At 36.3% G+C, this 17,421-nt stretch overlaps 1 protein-coding gene across 1 annotated transcript; it reads right to left on the bottom strand.

The window, feature by feature from the left end:
* Positions 1-9,115: 9,115 nt before the first annotated feature.
* On the bottom strand, positions 9,116-14,708 carry LOC129282376 (uncharacterized). Its single transcript, XM_054918265.2, has 3 exons — positions 12,752-14,708; positions 12,168-12,260; positions 9,116-10,204 (listed from the first exon to the last, which is right to left on the bottom strand). The coding sequence occupies exons 1-3, from the start codon at positions 14,234-14,236 to the stop codon at positions 9,710-9,712; spliced, it is 2,073 nt and encodes a 690-aa protein (XP_054774240.2). The 5' UTR covers positions 14,237-14,708; the 3' UTR covers positions 9,116-9,709.
* Between the last annotated feature and the right edge of the window lie 2,713 nt (positions 14,709-17,421).

Below are 17,421 nucleotides of genomic sequence, written 5' to 3'. Positions count from 1 at the left end.
TGGCTTTAGCTCGAGCTGCCTTTTCAGCGCTCATGCATTCAAGGAATTAATCCTGCCGGGTACCCATTCACCTCACCTGGGTTGAGTGCAGCACAATGTGGATAAATTTATTGCTGAAAGAAATTACGCCATGGCTGGGATTCGAACCCACGACCCTCTGTTTCAAAGTCAGAAGAGTAATCCACTGGGCCACAACGCTCCAATAAGCCAGTTCACGGTTAGCTCATGTTCAACTTTTCTCAAATGACCTTTGTGATTTTTCATTAGGATAAGCACTATCATTTTCAAATGTAGATGTTGCGTAAGCTTTACCGGTAGAGTATTCAAATTCTAAGAACAAAAGGCATTGTACATGTATAGACCAGGTGACTAGAATAGTATATCGGGGATAAAGTTTGGAAATCTGTTTTATTGTCTGCCTTTGGCACATTTGACTATTGTTTAGGCTACTGTCAAATACCAGTGATTATGAAGGCTCTATTTATTACTCTTCAGCTTGGATGTGATAAAATGAATATTTTGAAAGGAATACATGAATAATCATCAATCACAAATGCCTATGTCAGTGAATTTGAAAGTCACCTTCATGGTTTATCTTAAATGACCTTTTTCTGCTCGTGCGCAGTTTACAACCGTGAACAGGCTTATTGGTATTCAACATAGTGAATTTTCCTCTTGGATACAATGTGCTGCACACACACTACTCCATGTTTAGGCCACTAAAACAATAATTAAATACCTCCAGAATGATCAGCTTAGTCCATGCAATTCATTATCCTCAGAGCAAAATAGATGGATTTAAAGGGATGGTCCGGGCTGAAAGTATTTATAGCTTTAACATATAGAGTAGAATTCACTGAGCAAAATGCCGAAAATTTCATCAAAATCCGATAACAAATAACAAAGTTATTGAATTTTAAAGTTTAGCAATATTTTGTGAAAACAGTCGTCATGAATATTCATTAGGTGGGCTGATGATGTCACATCTCCACTTGTTCTTTTGTATTTTATTATATGAAATTAGGTTTATTCAATTTTTTTCCTCCAAGAACTAAAAAAATTGGATTGACAATTGATTTAGTGCATTAGATATCTATTAATGCAACTTATTTCATTATAAGAGAGACATATTATTCACACAAGTATGAAATAATGAAAAAAATATGATTTTATGTAATAACATAAGAAAACGGAAAGTGGAGATGTGACATCATCAGCCCATCTAATGAATATTCATGACGACTGTTTTCACAAAATATTGCTAAACTTTAAAATTCAATAACTTTGTTATTTGTTATCCGATTTTGATGAAATTTTCGTCATTTTGCTCAGTGAATTCTACTCTATGTATTAAGATATAAATATTTTCAGCCCGGACCATACCCTTAAATGGCTTTCTTGAGCTGGTCATCCGAGGAAGCCGTCTTCATTATAGCAAGTTCATGTAGTTGATTCTAGTTTTGCTGCAACCACAGAGAAGGATGTTTCCACTTTAAAATGTTGTATAAATCTGAGCTGGTTTTAAAGGATACATGCAAATGTCTGAATTAATAAGAACCGTGGGATTTTTTTTAAATTAAAAAACCCAGAGTTTATGTTTTGAATGCATATGCTTAGAAGTGATTAATACATAGTATTTTTACGTATTGAATGTGGTTCATTCTAAATTTTGATAGAGCTTAAAGGGCAAGTCTACCCTACCAAAAAGTTGATATGAATAAAAGGAGAAAAACTCATATAACTCTTAAAATTTTATCAAAATTGAATGTAAAGGAAGTAAGTTGTGACATTTTAAAGTTTCGCTTTATAAAAAAAAAGTTATATAATACTGGTTGGTATGCAAATGAGGGGACTGATGACATCACCCACTCTTTTTCTTTTGTATTTTATTATTATGATGTATGAAATATTTCCCCATTGTCATGTGAAACAAAGGTTTATTCCTCCCTGAAAAGGTGGAATTACCTATGTTTTAACATTTTATGGTTCAGTCAAGTTACAACTCTGTAAAAATTGAAGTATTGTATAATTAAAAAAAAAAAAGGAATAGTGAGTGAGGGATAACGTTGACTCTCTTATTTGAATATTACCAATGTGCATATAACAGCTTTGTGAAAAAGAAGTGAAACTACGATGTTATAACTTATTCTACATCCAATTTTGATGATTTGTTCAGTCTGTTCATGCTTGTCATCTCTATTCATTCAAAGTAGTAGATAATTATCTACTTGTAAAATGCAGAGTCCAATTTGACCAGGGTGGCGTTTCATTAAGCTGTTCGCAAGTTACCAGCGACTTTAAGAACGACTGGTGATCCTTTCTTATGCGCTAAACCATCACCAATTCAATATACTATTTACCACATGAAAGGATCACCAGTCATTCTTAAAGTCACTCTTAACTCATGGACAGTTTATAAAGCAGCCTGCTGGAGATTTTTAAAGAAATTTCCTCTATGTATTTAATATATATATAATAAAAGAAAATTATAATTAAATTTGGCTCATGTTTGTCTATGGGAGTGATGTTGATCTCATTAGACCATGGTGGCTCAGTGGTAGAGCGCTGCCTCATGAATGCGAGGTCATGGTATCAATCTCCTTGTCAGGATCTCAGAAGATGAGAATGGAGAAGGGTAATAATAACATGTTATGTTATACAGGGCCCGCTGGAAGGGTTCCACGACATTTGCTCTGGTGACAATTGCTCCGCTGTAAATTCCACAAACTAATGGCATGGCCAAATTCAACCCTTGATTTAATTAACACTTTACCTTATCTTGAACCTAACATAAAACCCTATCGTAACCCTAACCCTATATCTTAAAAAATTAAAGCCGGGAGCAAATTATTTTCGCTGGAGCACATGTCGTGTCGCCGCTGGAAGAATGGCCTACAGCTGAAGTAGCTACCCTGGGTAATGAGAGTTACTATTATTATTTAAATACTTGCAAGTTCTCAGAGTTAAATGTGTAATGCATTGGCGGATCCAGAGGAGGGCTTAAGGGATGCGTTTTCTATCCATATTTAAAGGAGAATGAAACTCTTGGAGCAAGTTAGCTTTTGTGAAAGCAGAAAAATCAAAGAATAAGATCAACAAAATTTTGAGTAAAATAGGACTAGCAATAGAGGAGTTATGGGCATTTGAATGTCGAGATCACTAATGCTATGGAGATCCTCCCATTGGCAATGCGACCAAGATCTATGATGTCACAGATGAACAACTCTCCCCTTTTGGACACTGAAAATATACCCCAAAACATCAATTTTTGCTCATTCTAATCATATGACAAACGATTCATCAATGATATAATGTTGTGAAACCTCTGTACTTGTCCTCTCCTTAAGAGAACACCTCACCTTGTGATAGACTCTATAAAAGTGAGAATATAAGTGAAATAAGTACTAAAGTAATGAGGGAGTTGTACGTGTGTGACATCACAGATCTTGGTCGCATTGCCAATGGGAGGATCTACATGGCATTAGTGATCTCAATATTCAAATGCTCATAACTTTCTTATTATTCATTCAATCTTCCTCAAACTTTCAACAATATGTTTCTTTGATTTTTCTCTTTGATATGGATTCAGCTGGTTTCAAGGGTTTCATTCTCCTTTAATCATTTAATATTTGAATTTGCTATTTGCACCCTCTCATTCATCATCCTGGATCTGCCAATGGTGTTGAGTTTCAGATCTGGCAGTAATGGAGTCATAAATTAATCAGTGATAATGACACATAATCAATGATTCATTAGTGTGAAACCATAAAACCAGTTGACAGGTAAAAAAAAAGAGAAAGGAACAAACCACTGAAAGTTGTTTAAATATTGAATGAATGATAAGAAAAGTTTAAGCATTTTAATGTTCCAGTCACTGATGTTATGGACATCCTCCAATTGGCAATGCATCCAAGCTGTTTGATGTCAGACTCGTACAGCTCCCCCATTACTTATATACTTTAATGCTTCTCTTAGAGGCTGTTCTCACTACGTTCCTAAAACTAGTTTAGTGGAAAGTAGTTTAACGCGTAGTGAGAACGGTCAAAGCGGTCTTGGAAGCGATCTTCCAAACCAGTTTGGAAAACCACCTCGCGATGTAGTTTTCAAGATCGCTTTGCCTCGTTAAAGGACAAGTCCACCCCAACCAAAAATTTATTTGAATAAAAAGAGAAAAGTCCAACAAGCATAACACTGAAAATTTCATCAAAATCGGATGTAAAATAAGAAAGTTATGACATTTTAAAGTTTCGCTTAATTTCACAAAACAGTTATATGCACATCCTGGTCGGTATGCAAATGAGGAGACTGATGATGTCATCCACTCACTATTTCTTTTGTATTTTATTATGTGAAATATGAAATATTCTAATTATCTCCTCATTGCCAAGTGAAACAACGATTAACTCCTCCCTGAACATGTGGAATTAGCATTGTTTAATATCATATGGTTCAGTCAAGTTGGTCCGGATTGTCAAATTTGTAAAAAATGAAATAATGTATAATTCAAACAATAAAAAACAAAAGAAATAGTGAGTGATGGACATCATCGACTGACTCATTTGCATGTCACTGAGTTGTGCATATCACCGTTTTGTGAAAAATAAGCGAAACTTTAAAATGCCATAACTTTCTGATTTGACATCCGATTTTGATACAATTTTCAGTTTTATGTTCAGCTGATTTTTCTCTATTTATTCAAATGAAAATTTTTCTGGGGTGAACTTGACCTTTAAACTGGTTTTAGCGTAAGTGAGGACACAACCATTCTTCGGGAAGCGATCTTCGCACATTTTGAGCGCGCTACTCCACACGACAGGTGTATAATGCCTATGCTGCGGTTTCGAATTTCGCGCGAAACGTGTCACCCCACTGAGAACGTTTCCATAGCAACAAGAGCGCTTTACGTGAAGTGATTTTGAAAACCACTTTCGTGTGATCAAGTGGGAACGCTAGCAAAGCGATCTTCCGAAGTGGTTTCCTGAATCGGTTTCCAGTAAACTAGTTTTATGAACGTAGTGAGAACAGCCTCTTTGTTTTCAAAGGACATTGTACAAATTTCCTGTAGAAAAAAAATATGACATTAATGGATTTCCATATACTTGAGGTTGATCGGATCAATCGTAACTCGACGGGGCCCCAGGTGTTATCACATGTAAGAGAATTTTCATTAAATATATCATGGACAAACTTAGTAGAATGAGCAAAAATTTATATGTTTTGGGGGTATATTTTTAGTGTATAGAGGGGAGAGTTGTTCACGTGTGGCACTTCCTGGCCGCATTGTCTATTGGATGATTCCCGTAGCATTTATACTTCCTAGACAATTATGAATGATTTGAGAGCCGAATGAGCTGAAGTATGACATCTCTACTGTTAGCGATTTATGTAACAATTGGCTATCCATACTTAAACCACAACTTTAAACCTGAGTTTAAGTTAAACCTGCTATCAGAATACGGGCCTTGGTGTATAAAGGGGGGGGGGGGTGAGGTTTTACAGAATGTGAATTCATAACAAATTGACAAAATTTACAATAAAATATAATTTTGTGTGATATTTATTCTTTATGTAAATGATACATAATATATATATACATATAAAACTAATATATAAAGATTTATTTTCGAGACGTCAAGTTATTTTAGTACAAAATAGAATGAAAAGTATTACAATAAATTATTTTTTTCAATAGAAATATCAATATCATAAGAACTCAATTTGAAAAAAAAAATTGCAACTGGTATTTCATTAACAACAACAACATCAGCAGCAGCAAAATAGTGAAGTGTAAACAGAATAGAGAAATTATTAGAAAAAATGAGTGATAGAGAGATATGGGAGATGTCGGTGAAAAAAATAATGGGAGGGAGAGAGAAGGGAGAGGAGAGAGGGGGAGAAAAGAGGAGACAGAGAGAGAGAGGATCAGAGGGAGAGAGGGAAGGAGCAAAGGAGAGAGAAAGAGGAAGTAAGGAAGTTAAGAATAAATGAAGAAATAGACCAATGTACCCCATTCAAGACATGGGGCTATAGTTGTAATGATAATGATAATCTAGACTTTAGATAGTTTACTCTTTATTTGTGAGTATCACCATTTAACAGAAAATGGCCTTTTGGAAAGTGAGCTTGCCGCAGATTTTACTAAAACACAACCGACTTGACATTAAAAGGAAGGATTGACAAACGAAAATGACAACAATCATCTTGCAATAATTAAAATGTTGGTACCGAAGCAAACACATGATGGTAGGCTGCAGGTTTTAGTGATGTTTGAACACTTTGTTGTGCATTCTTTTCATATTAAGATGATAGAAATTATCCTGATGATATGCATTCACAATGTCTGTTTTGTTTAAATGGCAAAGCCAATGCTAATATTGACTGAATGAACCGTAACATTCAAAATACACAAAAGAACAATATTCTTTAGAATGCGGGAATACTACCTAGCCCAATCCTTGTCCCTTTTCCAATAGATTTGCAACTTACATTTACGAGTGTTGGTTTCTTCTAGCTGCATCGGAATGTTAGCTTTTTGGTTTTTTGTTTGTATAATACAATTTGTATTGTAATAGAATAAAGTTTCAGATTTTTCTTTTCCACATTATCTTAATGAATTGTAAACTTCTAAACTGGAAGGGCAGATGGCTATTTTCTCTACTTATATTCTAAATTTGATTGCATAATAATCTGACTATCGCTCATATAAGGTGGGATGCTATTTGCCCAAACACTTAACCCAATTGTTACATAATGAAAAAAAATATCTATTAAAGAACATCATTAAAAAAACAGACGAAAATGTTATATTGTGCACTTATTAGAACTGGAATGAATTAAATATATGTCAATCACTAATACAAAAAGATAAAATAGAAATAAATAAAAGTATTGTGATGTTTGCACTCCAATTTTCATATTGTGCTATAACCTTTTTTTTAACGTAGTGCTAAAGCTTGTATTTTTGTGTACATGCATGCGATTGTTTATTGTGTAGCCTATACAGTGCGTCCCAGAAAAAACGAAACCGAGATTTAGCGATGATTTATCATAACTTAATCATAAATAAAATAGACAAATTGCCTACCAATGTAAAGCTTAGAATTTCCTCTTTCATCTGGTATTATTTAGATTATTCCTTATTCACGCATGATTGAGCAAAAACAATTCGAAGAAAGGATGCCAAAAACTCATTTGGCGGGGGTATCTGAATTTCAAAAAGAAAATCGCACGACTAAAAAGTTCAATATCTTCTCTTTTCTTTGATACCTAAATCACAGAAAATGGTCAAGTAGTAAAAAAGTTATGATCCCTCGAAACAATGCTTGTATTTCCATAATTTCATTAAATAAACGTGTTTTCACTGGTTTCCCACAGAAGCTATCGCACGATAACAAAAGACTTAATGCATGGCTGATCGTCAACAAAACGGAGTGTCGATCTGTGAGTTTGAACGCTAGCCTGTAAAATCTCTTCATTTTATGAAATTATTGAAATTCAAGCCTTATTTCAAATAACCAGAACTTTGTTATTTCTTGACCATTTTCTGTAATTGAGGTATCAAATTAAAGAGCAGATATTGAACTTTTTAAAAATATGGTTTTCTTTTCAAAATCCAGATATGGCCCGCCAGGTGACTTTTTGGTATCCCCTTTTCAAATTGTTTTTGCTCACAATTTAAGGTGAAAGAGGAGATTCTAAGCTTTAAAATGGTCATTTGTCTATTGTATTTGCGATTAAGTTATGATAAATCATCGATAAATCTCGGTTTCGTTTTTTGTGGGACGCACTGTATATAAATGTGGGAGTCGTTGATATGCTGACGTAAGTCTGTCTAGATTCCTTCTTTGATGCCAAAAATAATTATTAAGATATCAAGTAACTTGTTTGTATATAGTATTTTCACATTTGAAAGAACAAAGCTTCTTCAAAGAAAAGAATTAACACTCTCCTACTTGGCGGTCTGTAACAAAATCAGAAAAATTATTAGTCGATATAAGATGCTTTGATACAAATTGAATGAAGTACCCCTTACAAATGATGCTTCAAATAATCTGCACTGGTGATATCACGGCCCCGTCTTACAAAGACTTACGACGGATCCGATCAACGTAACTATGGACGGCCAGCAACGTCAACATCTATTATGCATGTTTGTTCAAAATATTTTCTAGCTATGATGTACCCTGTATATTGAAGCATTCATTGTTTTGAAAATTCATTGCGCTTCTCTTTGCATACAGAGGACATTGTGCTAGTTTTTCTTTAAAAAATTATGACACTGGTGGATTTCCATAAAGTTACGATTGATCGGATCAATCGTAACTTTTTTGTAAGACGGGGGCCCTGATGTCACAAGCTTCATGAAAAAACAAAAACAAAACAAAGTAGTAACTATTTATGGAAATAAACACTTTAGATGGCTTGTAATCAAAAGCCGACCCCAAACCTACAATAAGTCGCCAGGGAACGTTTTCTGTAAATAGCCAAATAATAGTAAGGTATTGAAATTGTGAAATCATTCTTCTTCTTAATACTTTTAAAATGTTAAAGTTGTTAACTTGAACAAAAGAGTAGAGACAGGAGTTTATTTGACACCAATTTTTTGCAGACTGCTTGGATGTTTCAACGAGAATGCACATCTCGTGCTTGAGTGAACCTCAAACTTAAATCTTGTTTTCTCCTTATTAAGCTCTTGCTGAATTATTTTCCATTCAATCAAGTACTAGTGTTGTTTATTGTTGATCAATTTGAATCAAGTTATGTATATATTAATTCAAAGCTTAGCATGTACTCTTTCAAGTTCACTGAAAATGTCCAAATTCATTTTGGGCGACTTATTTTTGGTTTTTCGGTGGCTTGTCACATTATGTGTCTTGTTTGTATTAGAAGATAGTGAACAGTGATGTGGATCCTCATTTGATAAATCATCCTTATCTCAAAATCATAATCTTTCAATAGAATTTTTCATCAATACCCGTCATTACCAAAGTTTTCTGTCGACTTAAATAAATGACTGCAACTTATCAGTGGTTTTTGAGGTGGCTGGTCGCATATTGTCAGACCTTTGGTAGCTAAAAGTAGAATCAATCAATATTCATACATTTTGAAGTTAGTTGGTAAATTTATTGTTATTTATGCCTTGAAAGGAAGATCCAATGTATGTAGGCCCTATGGCCCGTATTCTGAAGTCGGGTTTAACTTAAACTCAGGTTTAAAGTCATGGTTTAAGTATGGGAAGCCAAAAGTATCAAATTTTTTATTAAGTTGTATGTTTCTTATGTTTACTGTGCTCTTTCCTGATTCATCGATGGTGAAGACAATCATCTATTTATACTTCCTACACAATTATGAATGATTTGAGAGCCGAATGAGCTGAAACTATGATATCTCTAATGTCGGTGATTATGTAACAGTTGGCTGTTCATACTTAAACCACAACCTGAAACCCGAGTTTAAGTTAAACCCGACTTCAGAATACGGGCCATGTGGCTGACGTATACTGCAGCATCTAACAATGTTAAAATTGAATTTCTTTGACTTGACTCCATCTCTTTTTAAAGCTCCTTGGAAATTATTTTCCCTTGATCTTGAGAGAGTTCAATGAGTAAAGATGTTCTCTGCAAGGATTTCCAGATCCTATAGATTCATAGAAATCAGTGATCTTCTACCCATTATGAGGGATTAGTTGATTTCTTGCAGATGCCTTCTGTCAGATGTCTAGAGTAGCACTTGGCCGTCGCTCAACGCAGGGCGAAAAGTCAAACGACTGCGCTGGATCAAGTACGTTGATGGCTACTGAGGTAATAACGGTCTCGCGTCGAGGTGTACTTGATAATCGGCGATCACCAAGATCTGAGGAATTCTCTTCGTCTTGCACTTCCTCTACGGCTATGACCGATCCTGGAACAACTTCTTCCAACCCATGAATGGTTACAATGTCCTGGCGTGCTGATATGTCATCACCGCCTTCCGCTGTCTGGTGTGTCTTGGTAAAGAACTGATCCAGACTGCCGCCAGCGCCGCCGTCAACGACATCCGGTGAAGATTCTTGATCGAGGTTGATGATCTCGAGGGAATGTTGTTGACTTGTTTGCGGCTGTTCATTCTCATCTTCGACGGTGTCCGAGTTTCGTTTAGACCAGCATGGTCGACAGATCTCGTCGTTGAAGGATTCTTGGTCAGTCTCTTGGTCAAGGTAGTCATCCTAAAGAGATGGGGGGAAAGAACAAGAAGGGGTAGCAGATTAGAGGATGTTTCATGTCGACGTTTGTAATTTCGGCATTTAATTTAAGTGGTGCTGCACCAGCCCGAGATTTAGCTCGATCGGCCCTTTTTTCGCGATTAATCTCGAGATTCAAGAAACCCAGTCTCCACCATCACAAGAAGAGCGATTCCTGCTCGAGCGAGGCATCGATGCATTATGGTCTGACGCCATGAATAAATATTCCTGAGCGCGTCTGCACCTGCTAATTAGCGAGATAATACGTAAAATAGCGCGCTATTTTGCAAATAATCCCAAGTTGACTTGGGATTGCAATCTCCAGATTAATCGTATGAACTAGCGCGATAATTGTGTCTCCATTTTAAATAATCTCGAGATTGTTCAGATCGGGATAATTTGCCGGATCAGAAATAGCGCGCTAATTTGAAAACTCGGGCTGGTGCAGACGGCCCTCTGTTTACTGTGACACGTTCTTGTGCGAAATGATGAAATGTGTAGCTGACTTACCACTAAGAACACATTCCGGTCAAGTAAAAAGACTGTTTCTCTGACATTTTATGAAAGGATGTCTGGTCTTGTAATTTTAATAAAATTCTAGCAAACTATACAGTGTATTTCAAACAAGCGGGACAGTTTTGAAAGGTTTATCAAAATTTTGTTTCAAATTATGACGTCTATATTTTGATGTCAATAAAGTCTTATCATTCAAATGCCATTAAAAAAATTAAGTTTCGTTCATGATTAAGCAAACAAGGAATATTTTTGTCAGGGGTATATAAAAAAAAGGCTTGCGACAAGTGGCAGAAAATTAGAAAATATTGACAATCAGAAATCTTGCTTATCGGTAGACTTCCTCTAAACCTTTTCATTATCTTTGCCATATATTCGAATTATGCTTTAAAAATCCATCTACAAAGCATTACTTTACTTGAATTGTCTTGTGTTTTTTAAATATAAATATGCTATCTTTTAGCATTGAATATTCCTTCATAAGCTGGGAAAAAAACTTTGATGTCAACCCAAGCAAGGAGATTTGCATATTTAATGGGATAGCTTGTAATTCATTCAAATCCTTTCATTGTGTGCTACAAAGACATAAATACGCTTCACTCAACGAATATGCCAAAAGGCCCTTAACACGTTTTTTGCTCATAGCATGAACATTTATCAATATTTTTCCAAAAATGCAATACAATATCATGCAAAATATAATAACTAAACATGTTTATCGAAATTCATCATTAAAAAATTGCTTCTTAAAGAAGTCAATACTTTAAACGCGATTATCTCAGAATGAAAAACAAAATAGTTAAGGCCCTTTTGGCATAAGGCCGACATAGTCAGAGAAAATCACTGACTACATGTATTCGTTTCAAGATATGCTGCCATCATCCACCACTATACTAGAAGGGCATCACGCTTCTCATCTGAAGAACTAGATGTTTTCTTAATGATGGTTACCAATTTACACAAGAATTTATGCTTGACTTGAAAATAGAACTCTAGTGGGATTTTTTTTTTCTTTAAAAAAAGATTAAGGTTAGTTCCACTTCTCTCATGATTATACTGGCCATCACGACCATTGCATTTCTCTTTCTAGATTATAGGGCCTACTAAGATTGTGAATATCATCCCTTTTAAGGAGATTTGTAACCATGCAAACAGATTCCTAGTGATACTCACAAATTCATCAATGTCTTCAAAGTCGTCACTCTTCTTATACTAAGATACATAATATATTATACTAGAATTGTGAATACCATCCCTTTTGAGGAGATTTGTAACCACGCAAACAGATTCTTAATGATACTCACAAATTCATCAATGTCTTCAAAGTCATCACTCTTCTTATTTTAAGATACATAATGTATTATACTTGAATTGTGAATATCATCCCTTTTGAGGAGATTTGTAACCACGCAAACAGATTCTTAAGAATACTCACAAATTCATCAATGTCTTCAAAGTCATCACTCTTCTTACGCCGATGTTTCCGGAGGACCCGGCGGTGAGCCAGAAAGGAAATAAGTGTATCGATCTGAAATGCAACAAATTTCATGATATAAAATATCGTTACGAGTACGATTTAAACAAAACAATGGAATTTCATATTAATTTGCATCCTTGATGAGTGTGATGACGGTACTTCATGAGAATGAGTCTCCATCTGAAATTGAACAAAATCTTCTTGGAAAATCCATATACTGGTACTTGTTTGCTGTGGCTCTTGATGTCTATTGTTAGATGCTCCACCATTGTAGGAAGACATATTAGTGTTTTGCATAACAAGACCTAATTGGATATTTGTATCATTTTCAACAAAACTTTTCAGCACCTTATGAAATTATGATTACAAAAGGCTAATTGTGTCCAGAAAATTAGTTGAAACTGAATTATCAAAGACCAGCCAAGTATTTAAATTCCTGTTTTCAACATCTAACATTTTAGTTACTTGAAAAACTTTAAACAATTTTCGAGCTAAATTCTGCAAGTTCCGATAAAATTCAGATGGATTCAGTTGAAACTTACCTCTGTTGCAAATCGTTCTGCCAATGTGTTGGCCTTGGCATACAGACATTTGTCAACAACTACCCCGACACGAAGTTCATTATTGTAGGTCTGCACAGAAAAGCTAATGAAAGAATTCCTTCCTGGTGGGAACCACTGAACAATGCTGGATACTGTGACTCCAGCCATAGAGAGGCCTGTCTTGGATGCCTGGAAATAACTGATGAGGCACTGGCCTTTGCAAAGTGTCTTCGAGAGCCAAAGGGAAGAGTACTTGGACGGAATAAGCAGTGTCAGGGTCTGTAGGACACCACATGAGATGGCCTTGGCGCAATATTGGTTTAAGGTTCTGGTGGTTCGTATGGTGTCCCACAACCTAGGGATGATTCCTTCCTTGTGCAAAGGCAACTGCACAGGGATTGTGGCGAACTGTGTATCCAAAGGCACTTCTGGTGTACAGCTGATGACGCATGTGTCACTACATCTTTGGAAGCTATACAGGACATTTGCCATGAAGGTATCAGAACCCTGTTGCGTAGGGTCACAAGGTAAGATGGAACGCATTGAACCTGCAGCAGCACACAATACAAAATCTGAAATGTGGCAATTTGCCACGACTTTGCTTTCAAGGACCTTTTGGCAGTTTATTGGACGAGACCATCCAATTGAATATTTACTGCTTTGGCTCTTTTCTGGAAAGACTTTGGGTGAGTTACTTCTGGGTGATAATTTGAAGTAGGCTATGAGCAATGGTCCAAAAAGTACAGCACTGATAGCGCTCATTAATGGGTGGGAGGAGTTCTGTTCTTCATACTGAGTCACTGAATGGACACTTTTTGTTTCAGGTTGACACAGGAGGTCAATAAAGGCATTCCCATTTGCAAAACATGGATGTACGCGAACTAAAAGATACGTCCTGTTTTCCCAACCACATTGAAGCACTTGGACATTCCATAATGGCCTTTCTGGTTCTAAATCCTTATCAGCCATGAGCGAGATGTGCGTTTCAACGTCCGCTTCAGACTTAAACTTTCCTGCAAGTTCAGTCACGTGATTTTCCAAGGTGAAATCGCTGTCCAGGTACCAAGCAAAAGAAATGCAAGTCCTCACCAACCGTTTCCGAAGCCTAAGGAAGGAGAGTGATCTCGGCATGTCAGGATTTGACATTCGATTGGATATGACGTCACGCACTGAATTGACTGTGGCATAACTATCAAGTTTAATAAGGCACTGTAAAATGGATGAGGATTGTTTACTATTAAAGAACCAGAAGAGTTCTGTTGTGGTCAGGAACTCTGGACAGCTCCTGGAGATACTCGAGCAGCATGAACTCAGTCGATGTACAATCCAGGCTATCACTACTATGACCAACACCACGCATAGTATTGGTATACTTACAAAGATCCATACGGCAGAGAAGACTAGAACAGTGCAACGTGTAAAGAATGAAATGGTGTGCTTCTCAATGCTACTCCGCGAGCTCCTGGAACTTTTATTCGGCTCCATGAAGTCCTCTACTCCTGGACCTCAATAACGGGAAAAGAAACGAAGTAAGAACTTATGCTACTGCTCGCTTGTCTACTCAGTAGCTCCTACATAGAACCCTGCGATGCACTCTCAGTGTCAGTTGCATGCTTTGCTAAAGTAATCGGCAATCTTCCTTAGATATGAAAGTATATGCTAATCTCCTCCAAATCATAATTAGGTTGTGACGGCACGAACACCATGATATTCGATAAGAAAACTTTCAGTAACATTCTATTACACACGGAAACCTTTGAGATCGTCAACTGCAATTGGAACCGAGTAAAGATTCATGATGAAGTCTCCAGAGGAATGGTGATTGCAGCTTCTATTTTTGTGCATTGAGTTTAAGCAGTACTAAGTAACAAACGTCATCATTGTCCTATTTTTTTTAAAAGTTCATCATATGTGCAGTTAGGAGCTCAGAACATGGTAGCTGCAACCCGTACAATCTGCACTGGAAGGAGAGAGAAATAAATGAGAGGAACAAAAATGTGAATTAATATAAATTTTAGTAAACACTCAATATTTTCTTCTGTTCACACAACGACGATAACCTACAAAAACCTCTACCATGGTCCGTCTAGGCCTTGGGAGAACTACATGTCCTTTGTCGGAAATTATAATTCAGTGATCATTTGCCTTTGACGGCGTGACGTAAGTAGATTCCAGAAGGCCTTTTCAGCATGTACAAGAGCAAACAAAATAATTGGTGATGACCAAATATGATCACATACAAATGAGAGCGTGAGGAGATGAAGGGAGGAAAGTGGTAGACAGACAGAAGGGGTATGTCATCTTTAGGGAGGTACACAGAGAACATGGAGAAGGGGCGTGCCATATTCTTTATGAAGGTATACTTCTAGAAAATTGACAAATCAATGAAAGAGTACTAGCTCAGGATAGAGTAGCTGGAAAGAGGTTTTTCATTGATCGGGTTAAGCATGGTTAGCAGATGGGTACTACTCAACGGTCATCTCCGTCAACAGGGACACGATTATTCTCAAATATAACAAAATAGTGAAATTATCAGATACAGACAGAATAGAGGCCGTTGTTTGAACATAAATTTGAACATAATAATCTAAGTCACTGGCGTAAAGATAGGGGGCAAAGGGGGGGGGGGGGACTTTTTCACGACCAAGAAAAAAAAAGAAATGGAAAGAGAGAAGGTAAATTATACTATTTTCTGAATATTATGTCAAAACTGAATATAGTGTCAAACATATTTTGGTAATAAAAATTTCAAATGTTTGCTTGCATGCTTCGCTCGCTTGCAACTTTCATTTAATTTTATGCAAAACGCCATATCTAGCCCCCTCAAAATTTTTGGCTCATTACGCCACTAAAAGTAGGAAACGCGGTCAATCCGAAATTTGACATTTTGGCCATTTTAGGCCTATTATCAAATATCCTTTGACATGTCTAATCGTCAGTCATGTTTATGATTTTGTTTGCTTTCAATTAAAAATGTGTACACGTAGCCATTTCCATTCCAGCTAAAAAAAGAGTAGATTGAATACTCAACTATACTCCTTACCATCGAACTCAACCATATCATTATGTTTAGTAAAACAAATAATTTAATCGAAAATATGCAGGGAAAGAACGTCTCAGAAGCCTTTTATTTGCTTTAGTAAGGCAATTGGTTTGAGTTGACAGGTTATCAGTGATGGATATTTCCATCGAGTTCAGGAGTATCATCTCAATTCTTAAACACTTTTCACAGAGTATGTATATATATATATATATATATATATATATATATATATATATATATATATATATATATATATATATATATTATGACAATGACAGCTTCGATGATATTGAGTAACATGTTCATGAATTCATCCGACCAGCCAGATTTATCCGTCAAGGAACTTCTACTCTATAAACAAAATAAGATCATCTCGAGTGTACTCCAAACGACTTCAGTGCTTTTAGGTCAAATTACCCGGTCCATTATGCAAGCCAAAAGGGAGAACTTAAGAAGGAAAGCACAGGGTCATTTTTTCTTCTGATTGTCTGATACAAAGCCCGAAGTCACGTTCACTCCATCTTGATTTTTGATCAGTTTACCGATGGCAGAAAGGTTTCATAAAGCGGCAGATATATATCTCAGATTATGAAAAAAATGATAGTCTATATTGATCATTCAGTTAAAAAACATAATCGATACATAATCTGAATCATAATTATAGATGATTTGATAAAATATTACAAAACCTGAAATATTAATTGCAATTCAGCAAAAGCATACTATGTGTTACAAAAGTTATAAAATGTAACATTCAGAGTTTGAAACTGAGTGAATACCTAATCTAAGAATTATATAAAATAACATGAAAATTAGCTGGCAGCTAAGCAATCGAATCAAATAAAACTAAACGAGTATTGGATTAAGAAAGTTATGAGTATTAAATCAAAGTTATGAGTATTAAATTAAACAGTTAGATGAGATTGAGCAATAAATTACATTGTAACGAACGCACCCACACCCACTCACTCCCCCACACACTTGTGCACTCACCCCACTACACCACACACTCATTCTCCCACACACACTCACTCCCCAATACACTCACCACACTCACAGTTACTCTCCCGCACACAATAACTCTCCCGCACACAATCACTCCCGCAATCCCCTCACACAAACACACACACATGGAGCCACGTACTCTACACTTTCCACCTCCTTCCGCCTACGACATCTTTAGAGCTTACACCTAGTAATCGAAAGCCGGCCTTTCAACTCCACTTTCTTCAGAATGATCTCGAACTTGATTGAAACACAGTTGACATCCATTGTAATCAGAAGTTGGTCTATTTGGTCTTGATTCTCGCTCAGCGAGTTTTTGCAACTCGACGGCAGCGAATTCAACAACGCAGGAAATGTATGTCAAATGACAATGAACAGCTGGGAGGTCTTTGTCGAAGATCGGTGAACAGGAACATCAGTTCGTCCTGAGCTTCAGTACTGACGAAAAATTGCAATTATGTCATTTACCCAGAATCCATCACGAAGCTGTTTTGGTTCACCAATTTTCGACAAAGACATCTTGGTTGCTCAATGCCATGAAGGGCATTTGACAAGACATTTCCTATGTTCTTGAAAGTGTTCTGCGTCGCGGTGCTTATAACTCTCACAAGTTCTCATTCAT

Source organism: Lytechinus pictus, unplaced genomic scaffold (assembly GCF_037042905.1).
Source record: "Lytechinus pictus isolate F3 Inbred unplaced genomic scaffold, Lp3.0 scaffold_20, whole genome shotgun sequence".
Classification (NCBI taxonomy): domain Eukaryota; kingdom Metazoa; phylum Echinodermata; class Echinoidea; order Temnopleuroida; family Toxopneustidae; genus Lytechinus; species Lytechinus pictus.
The sequence above is the reverse complement of the archived record's forward strand: the minus strand, read 5'-3'. Positions and strand labels throughout refer to the sequence as shown.